The 17,238-nt window shown below is 42.1% G+C and overlaps 1 protein-coding gene across 1 annotated transcript; it reads left to right on the forward strand.

Moving 5' to 3' along the window:
* Positions 1–3,072: 3,072 nt before the first annotated feature.
* LOC120065705 (GATA-binding factor 2-like) lies at positions 3,073–14,953 on the forward strand. The gene is made up of 6 exons (XM_039016785.1): positions 3,073–3,155; positions 3,452–3,910; positions 4,864–5,436; positions 8,392–8,537; positions 11,153–11,278; positions 14,338–14,953. Exons 2-6 carry the CDS (start codon positions 3,685–3,687, stop codon positions 14,635–14,637), a joined length of 1,371 nt encoding a protein of 456 aa, XP_038872713.1. The 5' UTR covers positions 3,073–3,155; positions 3,452–3,684; the 3' UTR covers positions 14,638–14,953.
* The last annotated feature ends 2,285 nt before the right edge of the window (positions 14,954–17,238 follow it).

The following is a 17,238-nucleotide window of genomic DNA, read 5'->3' on the forward strand; positions in this document are numbered from 1 at the left end:
GTTGAGGCTTTTTATTATTTTTTCAGTGCAGTCGTGTATCTTTAGGGAATATTTATGTTGTACTTTAGACCAAAGTGCCATAGAAAACATGGTTTGAAATCTCTGTAACTTGACCTGCCAATGAATGACAATTGACAGAGTGGCAAATTATTTCAAAGAAACCTATTTATTAAGACACCTACACCTGACATTTTCAGCTGCTATAGCTCTCATTTCAGGAGAATGTCTGTTATTTGGGTGGGGTGGTGAAGGATGAGCCGAAATGCTTTTATTTTCCGTTTCCGTATTCTGCTCAATATGGTTCAAGTGAAATGTCGGGCGGAAGAGAAAGAGTATAATGCTCACCTAACCAACTCACACAGATCTTTATAACTTAGGGTGCATTCTGGATATATTTCTATTTTGTCAGGACTACATTCTTAACATTACATTAAACAAATAGAAAAGTAAATATGTGTTGTCAGGTTAGAAGTGATTGAAACTGAAACATGCACTTAAATTAAATGTGGGATGCAGTTATAGCAGAAGCTGTTGGAGAAAGGTCCATGTGGGTACTCTAGCCTTTATCAAAGATTTTAAATAAGATGTTTAATTGTTGTCACGTGCACAGGATATGTACAGTTGACAGTGCATGTCAGAGCAAAAACCAAGCCATGAGGTCGAAAGGAATTGTCCGTAGAGCTGGGGCACAGATCTGGGAAAATGTACCAAAAAAAGTCTGCACTATTGAAGGTCCCCAAGAACAGTGGCCACCATCATTGTTAAATGGAAGATGTTTGGAACCACCAACTCTTCCTAGATTTTAGAAAATTAAAATTTAAAAAAATATCCATCATAAAACATTTCAAAATGTTAAAAATCGAGTAACTGATTTGGTTCTGGGTGCGGAGATGAATAAGTCCTCAATAAGCCATTATAAACAGTACCATAACTGTTGATTGAATGATTACATAAGGAGACCCTTGGGTGTGTTATGACCCCACATACACTAATTTGTTGATTTTAGAAGTTGACAAGCACAGAGAGCTGAGCTCATCATGTCATGGCCCCTGACCAGATGCCAATGACTGAATGCCAAGCCACACACACTCTCGCTCGCGCGCAAGCACGCACACAAACACACACACCCTGCAAACATCCCCATATCAAAGCCCAAACTGTCCAAATGCCCTCGTTCTAACATTGCGTTAAGCTATTCATGCATTCTTTTTTTCACAGGTTGAGTATAGTAGCCTTAAGTATGTAATTATTTGATTTATGCTTGGCCAAAACATCACTGTATTTCTATCAGAATAAACAAAGCTTGGACGTAACTGATCTCGAGGCTTTTTTGGAACGATTGTGAAGTCCATGCGCTGAGATTTTTTTCTGTGACGTCTAGTCGGGGCGTCAGAGAGGCGGCCAGTCTGGGCCCGGAGCTCCCTCCAATTATTGTCTGTCAATCACGCACGCACGCACACACACACACACTTTCTTTATTAAAAAAGACATGCAAACATTTTCTTTTTAATATTCAATATCGTGATGTATGGCACGAAATGCCACATTTTTACTATAGAGGGTAAACCAGTACGTCTCGACTGGCGATTTTATCCTGGATGCTCTTTCCCCGTATTATTTTGATCAGGTACAGACAGGCCCATAGAATACCTGTGCAAAAGTGTGTAGGCTACAGTATTTCATCACATTATAATAAAACACCACTTGAAGGCTAAACCTAATAACCTCATAACAAGCGCTGGATTATAGACTACATTTTAGGAGGTTCAGTTGGTAGCCTATTCAATAGGCTTTTGCTTATGAGGCCTTCCAATCTATTCCTGGCTTGAAACAAATCACAGGTATTTGGGTATGTAGAGCGGTTGTAGGACAAAACCTAGCTGGTTATACCGGCGCACTTGATAAAAGGTTATTTGCGACACTGTCTTTATGCCTGTGGTGGACAAGCCTTCTTGTTTCAGCCATGAGTTGAATGTAAACAAGAATGAACAAAGTGTCGCTAATGGTCACCAATTGGTTTTACACAGGTGAGGCGGGCCTGGCGCCCTGTCTGTACCACCAAGTGAGAAAAAGGCGCCATTAACATGCAAAAAGTGTTGACTGCTCTAGATCTTAGGCAAAACCAATGTTTTCACAAGAGGAATATCGTGACTACTAATTAAAGACTTAGGCGCTCACAACAATGGCCCCACTTTCGAAGTCATAAAACGGCTCCTCTCCTATTAATCCTAGAGGTACTGACAATTGGTTTTATATGCATTGCAGGATCATGTGAACATTCACACTTGCAATTGGTGTTGTTCTACAAGACATTTACATAATTGGCATATAGAATCCTTGTAAAATGTGTCCAAACTGCCGATGCAGTTCTCCACAAGGGCCTATGCTGTAAAACAAGGCATATGTGGAAAAACAACCACTTTACTGTTGAATACAGAATAATAACCAAAAGACTGCTTAATTATTTTATGATGTTTGATAGCATTTCAATTAGCCCACTAAGCATGTTGAACATCTAATCTGGTTGGTTTCATTTAACTAGCCTATACAAAATAGCATTGGCATACACTTTGAATTCAAACTTAGCAATATAATGTTGTGTTATCTAAAGGCTAAACAATCTCAAGGTGGTATGCAAGGCTACGTGACAACAGCCTATAGGCTACTGCGTTTGCCAGATAATGTAGGCCTAGTTGACTGTTACAGAAATTGTCAGGCTTACAACTTACAGTTTCAATTTGCCTCCATCTGGGCTGTCCGTCTCTGAGTGTTGGTAAAAGAAGACATTATCAGGGGCAAATTGCTCATTCTGCGAGCTTCACGAGAGAGAAAAGTCCCCCGAGAAATTACACCGCTGATTGATATGTCTTTTAGTTTTTTGGTCCGGGGCATTACTGTTTCGAATGGAAACTGAAAGAGCTGGGATACATGAGCCAATTGCAGCTATACTGATCTGTGATTGGCTTACAGGAGGTCACTGCTCGCCCTTGACTCCGCCCCGGCTCGCTTGATATGGAATTTACTGGCGCCAGTCGCGTCAGTGTACTGCCACAATTCAGTAGGAAAGTGCGCCCGGGTACCTCACGGATCAGGCGTTTCAGAGATTAAAGTCTGTTTGAACAGCTGCTCGTAGTCATAGATCAAACTTTCAACAGGTAAATTCAGAAGAAATACTTTTTTCCAATGGAATAAGATTGGATGCATGTGTTATGAGTATAACATTGCAGCAATGGTGCAATACACTGTAAGTAGTTTAAAAAATATACAGTCTTGTGGTGAAAGCTGTTTGTAAAAGGTCGTCAGTAGGCTATACAATGCTCCTGGGATGATTGAACGTATAGGGAAAACAACAATCTCGTATATTTTGCATACATCGCCAAAGGAGTTGTGCAAAAGAGTCTGGCACCAGGTTGTGTATTAAATTATAAAATGTTGTTGTGTTTCATTGCAGGTGTCAGTAAGAGCCAATAAAACGGATCAAGGATTCTATTTCTGAAGCAAAGAACCTTTAAGGAGAGTGTGCCGAAAACCCGTATGACATCACTACGTCCATCCTTTTCTCCACATTTCGGGACTGTAACAAGTGCTTAATCCAGGAGAAGGACCACATAAAGATTACTTATATTTTCAGAAAAAGTACGACGTTTTGGTGATATATTGGATAAAGTTATCGACGATTTAGGTATGGAAGTCGCAGCCGATCAATCTCGGTGGATGGCGCATCATCACGCCGTGTTGAATGGGCAGCACCCAGACTCGCATCACCACAGCTTGGCCCACAACTACATGGAGCCCATGGCGCCGCTTTTGCCCCCAGACGAAGTGGATGTGTTTTTAAACCACTTGGACTCTCAGGGGAACCCCTACTATGCCAACTCCCGGGCCAGGGTTACATACAGCCAGGCACATGGTAAGACGCGCTCAGCCTTGTGATTTAACTGTATTTAAGTCTGCTTTATAGCCTTTAGGTAATTGTGAGAGGGTGCAATAAGACAACATGTATCCAACCACCCAGGCTGTTGCTTTAAAACTAATCGATGGTAGGCCTATATTATTGCCATAACTGGTTGTGTGATGTTTGATGCACAAAGACCTTTGGCACAGAACATTTTTCTATTACCAGTAAAAAGTCGTCCATCCAGAACCTTGTATTTAAAAACAAATCTAGATATGGTATCTTATTCAATATGTGAGAACATAAATGATGTCAATTGAAATACCGTAACACATAGATGTCCATGCGCGTGGCTGTCTCTGGCGTACGGCATGGAATCATAAAACGAGAATTTCTAGCAAGAGACAGCAAGAGGAAAGGGAAGTATGTCATTTAACCCCTCTGTTGGAGCAGGGGTTTCTAGAGAGAGAGAGAGAGACACTTCCCGGATATAACATCAAAACGCAAAATTACTAATAACATTATTTAGTCCGAGATCTGGAACTGAGCGACCAACAGGCAATGACCATAGGCAAATAGCAGTTCAGTCGAGGCCTTCACACTGATCCCATTTTCTCCCCGTGGATTTCTTTCTCCCATACATGCTTTTCGACAATAAGAGATTGTGTTGCAACAAGCGTAAACATTTACATCTGTAAATATTTTTGTCAAGTAGTCTATGGTACGGAGCTGTAGTAGCCTAACTATTGTTTTAGATTTCGCTGGGACTGTGAAATGGCGTGGTTTTAAAGTTGGTGCCCTGTAGGCTATTTTAATAACGTTTACACTAAGAAAAATATACCTCAATGTCGAGTTTAAATAGTTTGGAATTGACATCAACAGGTGAGGAGACAGCACTTTACGCAGTGTGATAGAACTGGACACATCGCTTTCGATTAGAAAAAAATCATAATATTTCTTATTTACAGCTCGCCTTGGGAGTCAGGTTTGCCGGCCACACCTAATCCACAGCCCCGGCATTCCGTGGCTTGACAGCGGGAAGGCGGCCCTCTCTGCTGCCCACCACCATAACGCATGGGCGGTCAGCCACTTCAGCAAGCCAGGAATGCATCCTGCTAGCTCCGGCTACCCTTGCAGTAGCAGCTCCAGCACTGCTCCGGTATCTTCCCTCACCCCTGCGTCCCACTGCAGCCCGCACCATCTCTACAGTTTCCCTCCTACGCCTCCCAAAGACGTGTCCCCGGACCTCGGCCCTGCTTCTCCAACCTCCACCTCGACAAGAATGGACGAGAAGGAGTCCATCAAATACCAAGTGTCACTGGCAGAGGGAATGAAAATGGAGGGTTGCAGTCCTCTCCGCAACAGCCTGGCTTCGATGAGTGCCCAAACTCCCGCAACACACCACCCCATCCCGACCTACCCATACTCTCTCCCAACACCACACGAATACGGCGGCAGTCTCTTCCACCCCGGTAGCCTGCTGGGTGGATCTTCATCCAGCTTTACGCCGAAGTGTAAAAGCAAAGCCCGGTCGTGCTCAGGTGAGTTTCATAAGTCTATTCCTAAAGTTACCCTGCGCATAAAGAGTCTGGTATAGCCTAATTATGTAATTTTAAGGCATGCAAATATTGGGAGTCCATGTTAGGACAATATAAACCAGTGTCAGGCTTATGTTTTGTCAAAACTCTTTGGAAGTGCATGGATTTCTGTCAGGGCCCAAACAACAATTAACATTTAGCTTGTTCTAAATGTATTTTACTTGTAGGGCTATGAATGCTTTAATCTTCAAGAAATAGATTGGGTGGTCCTGTAAGTGTTTCGCTGTCGAACAGTTGCTATAATAACCTCAGGTTATTTTACCCGCAGCGCTTCTCTCCTTCCCAAACCTGTCCCAGTGGCTCTTATCTCTGATCCATCGCATTCGTCACCACTTGTAAACACCATCCACTTAAATGAAATGATTAAGCATTTAACATGAAACGACTAATATTTGAAACGCAAATATTCAGGTTTGATCATGATTAAACACGTTTGAGTCGAGGCAAGGAGATAACAGCCTAAAGTCAAACAATCACCAAAATGAAAATACGGAATTATAGGTTTATAGGCTAGTTGGCAGAATTATTATAAAGAGGGTTCTGAATATAATAATATTTCAATAGAATATGTAATAATACTTATTGTGAATGTTTTTATTAGTAGGCCTGTTGAAAGTGCTACGTGGCCTAGGCCTATAATAAGCATGTCTCTATCCAGATTTAAAAAATAACGTTTTTTTATTACAAAATTGCACGAATGCTAACCTAATCATCCTTTTGAAACCATATGCAATGTGGTCGTGTTTATGTTTATCTGGGCTGATTGGCTGGATGCTGAAAATAAATGCCACCAATGCCCTTGTTTGGCAGAAGCTTAAAAAATGCAGGAGTCACGACGCTCTGGCGACTCCTGCCATATCCTGTATACTTTGAGTGAACAAATCACGACCTCCACCGTCCACTGCTCGCCCCAATACTAACAAAGCACTGTCGGGACGCGCTGTCACAGGCGACAGAGCCCTGCTGTTTGTGTTTTTAAGCATGGCCTTGGCCCAGTGCGCTGAGATAGTGAGAAAGAATCAAGCCCAGGGAGATGAAAGGATGATTAACACTAGTAGTAATGACCATATCGAAGACAACAAAGTCATAATACAATAATAATAATTGATAATAAGGTTATGATATTGTAATAATAACCGCTACTCTAAAAATATTAGATAGTTAATTATATAGTTAATCAAGCCATCACATGAGCTCATAGGGAGACATTTATCATTACATTTGCTCAGACTAATTAACTCAAAGTTAATTATGTTGTGGGCCTGGTGTCCAAAAATAATTTGAATGTGGAGTCTCTCTAACTGTTCGTTAGTGTATAGAGATATTAGCAAACAACTGTCTTCATTTGGATTATCACTACAGATCAAAGTGTTATTATCTGATGTATGCTCAGTAGTTCAATAATTTGTGGATGGCAGATTGGTTATGCAAATATTTTAATTAAAACAGTATCCACAAATCTTTTAACGGGATTATTTTATGCAAGAGCATTGTAACTATCACAACAGAGAAATACACATGAACTTGAAGCTTCCCTTACAGATCCAGAATCAGTAACTCACATAAGGTCTGCCATTCCTTTATCAGTCCCAAAGTCTGATGGAGCCGTGATTGATTGTTGTATGAAATGCCACAGTGACATTTCAGCAGTCAGCACATACCTTACACAACAGTGTGGCTTCCTGTTTAAATAACCTTAAACTAGCCCTATCCGCTCACCTACATACCTCCTCCCTGGAAAGGCAATGGCCTCAGTCTCTCTACTATACTCTCGGCCAGTGGGATTTCAGTGTTCTCTCCCCAAGGAACTTCCCAATTTACACAACAATTCAACAGCTTTTGTAATTTTGGAGCTGGAAGGCGATGTTGTATTGATACTGGTGCCTCTGCTGGACTGACAAAACAGGGAGAGAGAGTCAAACACTCAGAATACACTTCAAAAGGAGCGTTGCCATTGTCCAGAGCAGATCCCTTTCTCAGGTTTAGGTGGGACTATGGGTGTTGCTGACATTATAATAGGAATAAAGGTACGATGCTCTAGGGAGAGGAAAACATGAATTAAACAAGGCCATTTTGGTCGAGGTTCAGCAACGGCCCATTTGACTGAGCCTGTGCATTATACCACAGTGCAACCTGTAAGAGGAGAGAGAGAGAGAGACAGGCAACACCCACTGTCTTTCTGCAGCTGAAGATGTAGAAGTGGGTGAAAAGACTTGAACCCTGAACACACCAGAAGAGGGTGTGTTCAGAAACCTAACAATGAAAAGATTTAGTAAATAATTTCAAAAGTCACGAGTAAAGGGAAACATAGAAACCGGGCTGGTATAAAGTGATACTGAGCTATAATATGGGCACCTATTTGTTGGAGACCACAATGTGGTCAGGCCCACATTTAATACCACCACCAGCACCACACTCTTCTGTTTCCTCTCATGTGTGCCCACAGCACATTAATTATGTAGCTCTAATTTGATGGTGTCTCACATTCATCTGTTTGGACACCTTTGGACACGTCCTGGCTGTCTCTGGGTTTCCTACCCTGGATCACTTTACATACAGGTGTCTGTGTCCATGGCGATTCGCCCTGAACCAAACTGTACAAATGACAGTCATATGGGATTGTCTTTGGCTGGTACACCTGCACACTGATATGTACACTGAGACACTGTCCTCCCAGTGTGTGTGTGTGTGTGTGGGGGGGGGGGGGGGGGGGGGGGCTTGGACTTCATATTACACTACTAATGAAGAGTGTGTCCAGTAGGCTCATGATTTCCTCTGTGTCCTCCTGGCGGCTATTGTCTTCAATGTGAATCCGTTACTGTTTAGCTTTTGATGGAGTGTGAACTTTTTAATTATATAAATGTCCCTTTGTCTTCCCTCCACTTGAATTCTGCTCAGAGGGGCGCGAGTGTGTCAACTGCGGTGCCACCTCCACCCCGCTGTGGCGGCGGGACGGGACGGGCCACTACCTGTGCAATGCCTGCGGCCTGTACCACAAGATGAACGGCCAGAACAGACCTCTCATCAAGCCCAAACGCAGACTGGTGAGTCCCCATCTCGCTCCCGTCTACCCTTCCACATCTGAGAAAGGGGGCCAAAATAGAGCACGAAGCAGATACCGCCAGGACAATTCCAGGAAAGTTGTATTTTCCCTATGATCTTCCTGGAATTGTTTGTCCCTCACACCCCCTGGTGATTGCCTACACCGCCTGTTACAATACTGCTACTATTGACATTTTAACTGCTATCATTAGTGCTGATACTGCTGATACTGTCACTGATCCAATGCCCATGCTGCTTTGGTTATCACCACGCTGAAGTGAGTGAAAAACAGTGCACACACACAAATACTTTGTCCAGTGTTTCTGCACAGGCATTTAAGAGCAAGGATTATTCTGAGCCCTGTTATTTCTAATGCACATACGCCTATATATTTTCATTGTCTCAGGTGGGCTGAATTATTACTGTATGTTTAATTTACAAGTTATTATTACAATACATTTTTCCCCAAATTATACTGGTTCCTGATTATTTTGAAAAGGTTTATTTGTTCATTTTATATTCAGACCTCTGATTAGGATTCATAATTTTGATTGTATAGGATAGGCCTACTTACCGTCTCGAACTTTTTAAGATATTCAAGTTGTGAGAAGTGACTTAATTTCAGTGGCAGTTCAAGGCACATTCCAAATGCTAACTTTTGGGTAGCTCCAAACATTTACGCATTAATATGCAATGGATTTAGATTGATATAAACTTTAAATTCGTATTTACATTTTGCTAAAACATATTTTACTTTATTTATATAAGGATCTTTTCTACCTTGTTTCCCTCTGAACATGTTAATGATCAGTAGGGGTTTACCCGCCATACCTAATTTCTGTATAGGCTAGATCTGAATAGTTTTGTTCTGACATAACTAAATCATACTACTATACATAGGCCTAATGGGAATATTTCAATCAATAGCTTATACCTTACTATCTAATTAAATGGACACTCGTTATGCAGTCATCCAGTCATGCAGTTCCAAAGACGCAATAATAGACCAAATTATAGCCCAATTCACTCGTGTTGTTAAATGTAAATTCATGTTTTAATTTACAAGTGTAGTCTAACCCGCGGTGGCCTTTTTGAAATATCGTAATTGTTTAACACATTGCAATGGTTGCCTGAGTTTGTCTTTGCCTAGGTTATCTTCCATTGAGATACATGTAATGGGATGGAGAACATTGTGAATGTTGTTTTTTATTTCTACAACTGTCTTTCTGAAATATATTGTAACAGACTGTATTAGCGTTATTGTCAGCATTAGTGGAACAAGTAGGCTATAAGTCATTTTAGCGCCGCTTGGTGTAAATAAGCGCGCCTCTGACTCGTTCTCTCGATGATAAGTCCATTACATTTTCCATGGGTCGGTCTGTGGCCACAGCTTTGCATTTTCAACTCAAGTGTTTTCAGAGTTCTGTTCAAAGGGCATCCAGTTGTTTCCTATTCGGATATCTGCCCCGGCACGATAAGGAAGCCAGGCTCCCGGGTGTTTCCGCCTTCAACAAATACCGCTGCATTTTGTATGGACCCGGCAGGCCAGACTTTTACAATATACTGTAAAGCGATTATCATAACACTATAGGACCCAGTTATGTGTGAAGAGAGAGAGAGAACGTGAGGGGCGGGATGGTGGTGGGGATTGGAAAATAAATGTATTTATGTTCTTGGTCTGTTGTTTGTTGGTCATGCTCCGTTGGCACTGGCACAAGCTTTATGCGCCGGAATGCGATGTGTTTTTTGTTGTAGTAGTATTCTATTTTTCTGTTTTTTTAAATTCCGTCCGTCGCCATCCTAGTTTTTACTCGGGATGTTTTGCATGAACCACTGTCATAAAACCCTAAATTAATTAAAATAAATACATAGGCCTACATGCAATATACATGGCTGTAGTGTTATTGTATTGTGAGCCTAAATGTTTCTTATTATGTATGAAGAATAGATCTGTAATGGACACAAAGGGCATTGGCAGACAGGGTCCTGGTCTTATAGACGCCTATAGTCCGGGTCGTTTGATTCTCTGGATCAAGGGAAGGGAGAATCATGCATAGAGACGGTATAAATTATTAATGTAGCCTATCTAATTTTTTTATTAAATGAAATATGACAGCAGAAATTGGTACAAGACAGAAACAACGCATTTCAGAGAAACAGCTTTTGTAGCATTGCACAAATTGGAAAATTGAATTAAGCTTGTATAAATCACAGAATATATTCAATTAAACAAATACAGATGTGACTCCCTGTAAGCAATTTCATGAGTCTAACTGGCGCTGGCCTGGCTTTGAAGTTATGTGTGAATGTAGCCCTGAGAGTGGGACATTACAATAGGCTATAAAACGAGAGGTTTTAAGTTTTAAACGCAGAAATATCCTATAGGCAAAATTCCGAATGAACATTTGAAATGTATAGGCCTAATCTATATTAGTCTATGCATTAGGCTACGCCTACATGGCCATGGTAGTTAATTTCAATAATCGTATTCATGTCATGTTCACTTTCCTCAATGATCTCTGTTGCCTAAGCTAATACAATCGTCAAATCAGCTAACATTTGAATGGCTTTATTCATAATGTAGCCTATTAACGTTCTGCCTTTTTCTCCTCCTCAGTCCGCTTCGAGACGAGCTGGCACCTGCTGCGCTAACTGTCAGACCACCACCACCACCCTTTGGAGGCGTAACGGCAATGGCGACCCGGTGTGCAACGCCTGCGGGCTCTACTATAAACTGCACAACGTAAGTAGCCTAACCGCTTACATAGAAACTGCGGGGCGAGCTGGTCAAGTGGGTGGACAGCTTGTATCGATTTAGGAGCGGGGGCGAGAGATGCAAAGCCTGCTTTCCCTGTGAAGCAGAACCCGCGGTCGTTTTTTCCCTTTTTATTAATCCATCTTTGTTTCAATCGGGGGTGTTACTCCCAGGAGAGGCTGGAGGGTGGGACTGTCATTCTGGGTAATGCGTCAGTTACATTGATGTCAGGGTAACACGGAACCCAAACCGGCTGCGCGCGTGCGCCATCGTGCGCTATCGTGCATACATTTATTTTGTCCCCCTACACCAAACGCGATCACGACACTCAGGTTAAAATAGCAAAACAAACTCTGAACCAATGACATTAATTTGGGGACAGGTCGAAAAGCATTAAACATGTATGGCAACTTAGCTAGTTAGCTTGCACTTGCTAGCTAATTTGTCCTATTTAGCTAGCTTGCTGTTGTCCTGGGATATAAACATTGAGTTGTTATTTTACATGAAATGCACAAGCTCCTCTACTCCGCCAATTAATCCACACATAAAATGGCCAACCGAATCGTTTCTAGTCATCTCTCCTCCTTCCAGGCTTTTTCTTCTTTGAACTTATATGGTGATTGGCATCTAAACATTCATTGTATTACCACGATGACCGGCAAAACATTTTGTCTTTCAATCACCCACGTGGGTATAACCAATAAGGAGATGGCACGTGGGTACCTGCTTCTATAAACCAATGAGGAGATGGGAGAGGCAGGACTTGCAGCGCGATCTGCATCACAAATAGAACTGACTTCTATTTTAGCCCTTGGCAACGCAGACGCTCGTTGGCACGCGAGCAGTGTGGGTGCAATAATTTAATAACATGGATTTCTACACTTATTTTGCGACGCTCACGCGCGCGACGTGTCCGGTCTGGTCAGCATGTAACGTGTAAGTTACATTTATGTCATGGTAACGCGTCAGTTACGTTGATGTCAGGGTAAGGCGTCAATTAGATTGATGTCAGGGTAACGTGTAAGTTACATTTATGTCATGGTAACGCGTCAGTTACGTTGATGTCAGGGTAAGGCGTCAGTTAGATTGATGTCAGGGTAAGGCGTCAGTTACATTGATGTCAGGGTAACGCGTCAGTTACGTTGATGTCAGGGTAACGCGTCAGTTACATTGATGTCAGGGTAATGCGTCAGTTACATTGATGTCAGGGTAATGCGTCAGTTACGTTGATGTCAGGGTAATGCGTCAGTTACGTTGATGTCAGGGTAATGCGTCAGTTACATTGATGTCAGGGTAATGCATCAGTTACGTTGATGTCAGGGTAATGCGTCAGTTACGTTGATGTCAGGGTAATGCGTCAGTTACGTTGATGTCAGGGTAATGCGTCAGTTACGTTGATGTCAGGGTAACGCGTCAGTTACGTTGATGTCAGGGTAACGCGTCAGTTACCTTGATGTCAGGGTAATGCGTCAGTTACATTGATGTCAGGGTAATGCGTCAGTTACATTGATGTCAGGGTAATGCGTCAGTTACATTTATGTCATGGTAACGCGTCAGTTACGTTGATGTCAGGGTAAGGCGTCAGTTAGATTGATGTCAGGGTAAGGCGTCAGTTACATTGATGTCAGGGTAACGCGTCAGTTACGTTGATGTCAGGGTAACGCGTCAGTTACATTGATGTCAGGGTAATGCGTCAGTTACGTTGATGTCAGGGTAATGCGTCAGTTACGTTGATGTCAGGGTAATGCGTCAGTTACATTGATGTCAGGGTAATGCATCAGTTACGTTGATGTCAGGGTAATGCGTCAGTTACGTTGATGTCAGGGTAATGCGTCAGTTACGTTGATGTCAGGGTAATGCGTCAGTTACGTTGATGTCAGGGTAACGCGTCAGTTACATTGATGTCAGGGTAACGCGTCAGTTACGTTGATGTCAGGGTAACGCGTCAGTTACGTTGATGTCAGGGTAATGCGTCAGTTACGTTGATGTCAGGGTAATGCGTCAGTTACGTTGATGTCAGGGTAACGCGCCAGTTACGTTGATGTCAGGGTAATGTGTCAGTTACGTTGATGTCAGGGTAATGCGTCAGTTACGTTGATGTCAGGGTAATGTGTCAGTTACGTTGATGTCAGGGTAAGGCGTCAGTTACGTTGATGTCAGGGTAATGCGTCAGTTACGTTGATGTCAGGGTAATGCGTCAGTTACGTTGATGTCAGGGTAATGCGTCAGTTATGTTGATGTCAGGGTAAGGCGTCAGTTACATTGATGCGAAATTGTCTGAGAGTAGCCCTTTCAGATCCAGCATGGCTTCCAGTCCTGTGTATTCATGTTTAGTGAGATAATTATATACAATAGCCTAAAAGGCTCATGCCTTTTATTGTGGCTTGATCATCCAATGCCTGTTCAATCTGTTCCACAACATTTATGGCACATCAGATTTTCCCCCTCATGTTTTTTAAGAAGGAAACATGTTGATGGAAACTATGATGGAAACATCATAGTTGTTTAGATTTTTCTAAATTATCTAAAATTACAAATGACACTTGACATAATTGAATATAAAATCACTGAGAGTGCAAGAAAATGTCCAATGACTAATAATTGAGTTATGAACAGTTAAACAAAAAAGAAACACTGTTTAAAAAAAAACTTTATTTAACTAGGCAAGTTAGTTAAGAGCAAATTCTTACTTACAATGACAGCCTACTGGGGAACAGTGGGTTAACTGCCTTGTTCAGGGGTAGAACGACAGAGTTTTGCCTTGTCAGCTCAGGGATTTGATCCAGCATCCTTTTGGTTACTGGCCCAATACTCTAACCACTAGGCTACCTGCCTCCTCTAACCCCTAGGCTACCTGCCACTCCCAGGTGGCCTATTTGATTTTGAAACCCACATAAAATTAAAATGAAGCCTATATGTAGTAGCCTATATATATATATATATATATATATATATATATATATTTATTTAACCTTTATTTAACTATATTACTCAAGGCTTGTCTGACTACTCCTTAGCTAACATCCCTCCTCCCTGGCTCTCCACAGGTCAACAGGCCAATGACCATGAAGAAGGAGGGCATCCAGACACGCAACCGCAAGATGTCCAGCAAGTCCAAGAGGGGCAAGCGGTCCGGAGACGGCTACGATGAGCTGTCCAAATGCATGCATGACAAGTCCTCTCCCTTCGGCGGTGGCCCCGGCCTGGCTGGACACATGACCCATATGGGCCACCTTCCCCCCTTCAGCCACTCCGGACACATGCTGCCCACTCCCACTCCCATCCACCCTTCGTTCGGCCATCCTCACCATCACTCCGGACGGTCGCCGGCCTGGGCTGAGCACTGAAACCTCCTGAAGCCCCTCCATCACCCCTCCACCATATCATCACCACGACTGCTTCTGTTTCTAGAGGGGTAATTGGGCTCACTGTCAGTAGGACATTGTTTTGCCTGGCCTCATTTAGAGAATGATGGAGAGGAGACGTGACTGAAGGGAGAGAGGACGTGAGAGGGCGAAGGTGAAGCGGAACATGGGCGTGTTGAGTTGCTCCCTTCAAGTTGCCTTTTTTTACTAAGTCACTTTGGTACCCCTCCCACCCTATGAGAGAAAAGATGTGAGGTATTAGGAGAACCACTGCTTTCCCCTCCTGAACCTCTGTAGTGTAATGAGACCCCCCCCCCCCCCCCCCCCCCCCCCCCCCCGCCGCCGCCTCTGTCCTGGCTGTTGCGGACAGACTGTTGACACCGTGGGTATGAGAGACTTTCTGAACCAGCCTCCCCACACATGTACATGCATACACACACACACTGACCCCTCACATGCTGGAATACACACCACCCACCTGGTCCCCCTGGACTTTATTGGAAAAAAGAAGCAAGCAAACAGAAAGTTTATATAAAGTTAATAATTGTTATTATTGTTGTTATAATTGATGTTATACTAGTTGTTATGATAATTTATTTTCACTCTTTTTGCTTTCTTCAGAACACAAGGATATTGTTACGATTATAATTTCATTGTTATTATGTAAAGAAAAGAACACAGACTTATCTTAGACGAGACATTGTTCCTAAGCTGTACGTTTTTATCATTTTTCCATCTCACAAAATAAAGTAAATAAAGTTTTAATACTAAATAATGTCACTGAGTCCTTGAAACGTGAAATGTATCGTGTCTCTGTCTCGCTCTCGCTGTCTCTTGCTCTGTCTATTGGAGTGTCAGTGTGAATTCCAGTGTCGGTGAAGAGGTTTTGATTTCTGCTATATTTCTAAGTGATATCAGATGTAATGAAGCCAGCTCTATGATCCCCAAAGCGCAGTAATGGTTTTGTTGTGCTCCTCCCCTGAGTGATGTGCTGCTGTTTATAGAAGGCTTCTTTGTGGAGCTCAGGCCCCAGGGTGCACCAGTGTGACCCAGACAGCAGGCTCCAAACCCAGGGTGAGCACAGGGCTCCCACGTCACACACTAACGCGTACACATGTCCTACAGAAATACACATTTTCGGTTCATATTACAGTTTTTTTCTATCGCTTTGGTGCAATTTTCACAAGTACAGTATGTGGTACATTTTCACAAGTACAGTATGTGGTACATTTTCACAAGTACAGTATGTGGTACATTTTCACAAGTACAGTATGTGGTACATTTTCACAACACTTAGTACAAAACAAGGCAGTTGTTTAAAAACTCTAAGCATATTTTCAATTGACTAAGTACAACACACAAAATCACAGTCCCTTTTTTCACCAAACTTAATCAGTATTTTTTTTATATGATTGTCTTCTCATTTGTTAAAATACACTTGACTATTACTTAATCCGACTGCTCATAATTGATAATCACTTAACCATTTAGTAAACCTACAGCTTTTAAACTGGTTTGCCTGTTTCACACTGCTTCACAAAAATTGTATTGGCAAAAAGAATACTGTAATACTGTGATATATACAATTTACGTAGAAGCCGCTTTTATCCAACATGAAAACAGTCCACAACTCTGGTGTTGCTAGGGCCATGCTCTTATGAACTGAGCCACGTTCAGGACCACTACAACACACAAGTACAAACAATACTGTAAAATACAATACACAGCTTCAATATAGATGGAAGATGTATGATTGCCATCCCCATGAGCGTACCACCCTCCTTCATCCCATAGATGAGGCATGCAATGATTTCAATCCAGACCTATGTCAGGCTTTCTCCCCCGGTACATGAACAATGAGGACATTTACGCCGATTTCGATGAGAACTTATAGCCAAATACTCAAGACAAGCTTGATGCAAACATTAAGTTTCGTTCATTTATTTTGTTTGAATACATTGTGAAAGATGTCTTCAGTGGAAATTTGATGTTCAGTTAATTTTAGTGGGTAGTATTGCCTAATGTGAACAGTGTAATGTACAGAAATTTACAGTACTGTAGCAAATTGCATTCAAAGGACAATTTTTAAACATTTTCTATTTCTACATTTTCTATTGAATTAACTGGTTGTTGTGTGTTTTTGGTGATAAAATCGATGTTCTTATGGTATTTTACAGTAAACTTATTGTTTGGATCAATGGCTGTGCAGTAAAAGATGTCTCATAACAAAATGAATGCACAATAAATGGTTTTGAATATAATATTTGCTGCGTTACAAGTATTAACAGTTTGCAGTTTTGTACTAAGAGTTTGGAAAATTCCCCACATATTTTTGAAAATAGCACCAAAGTGATTGAACAAAAACGTTATTCCTTCCTTAATTCCATCTCGATTCCTCGTGTCCCTCTCCCAGAATGCCCCTCTCTGGGCCACAGCGCGGTGATTGGAGTGAGAGGAAGGACAGAAGGTCTTTAGTGGGAGAGAAAAGAGGAAGGAAAGGCAATCAGGCGACCTGTGAGCAAACACATGGGAGGTTGTTTGGACCCCTCACACACAGATGTGCTTGCAGCTGAGGACTGCAGG

The sequence above is a fragment of the Salvelinus namaycush genome, chromosome 20 (genome assembly GCF_016432855.1).
Source record: "Salvelinus namaycush isolate Seneca chromosome 20, SaNama_1.0, whole genome shotgun sequence".
NCBI classification, from domain to species: Eukaryota; Metazoa; Chordata; class Actinopteri; order Salmoniformes; family Salmonidae; genus Salvelinus; species Salvelinus namaycush.

Excerpts from the sequence above, each read along its gene's own strand:
- LOC120065705 (XM_039016785.1), top strand. The coding sequence starts at position 3,685 with ATGGAAGTCGCAGCCGATCAATCTCGGTGGATGGCGCATCATCACGCC. Across the intron at positions 8,538-11,152 it reads TCAAGCCCAAACGCAGACTG|TCCGCTTCGAGACGAGCTGG; the intron begins GTGAGTCCCCAT and ends TCTCCTCCTCAG. Across the intron at positions 11,279-14,337 it reads TCTACTATAAACTGCACAAC|GTCAACAGGCCAATGACCAT; the intron begins GTAAGTAGCCTA and ends GGCTCTCCACAG.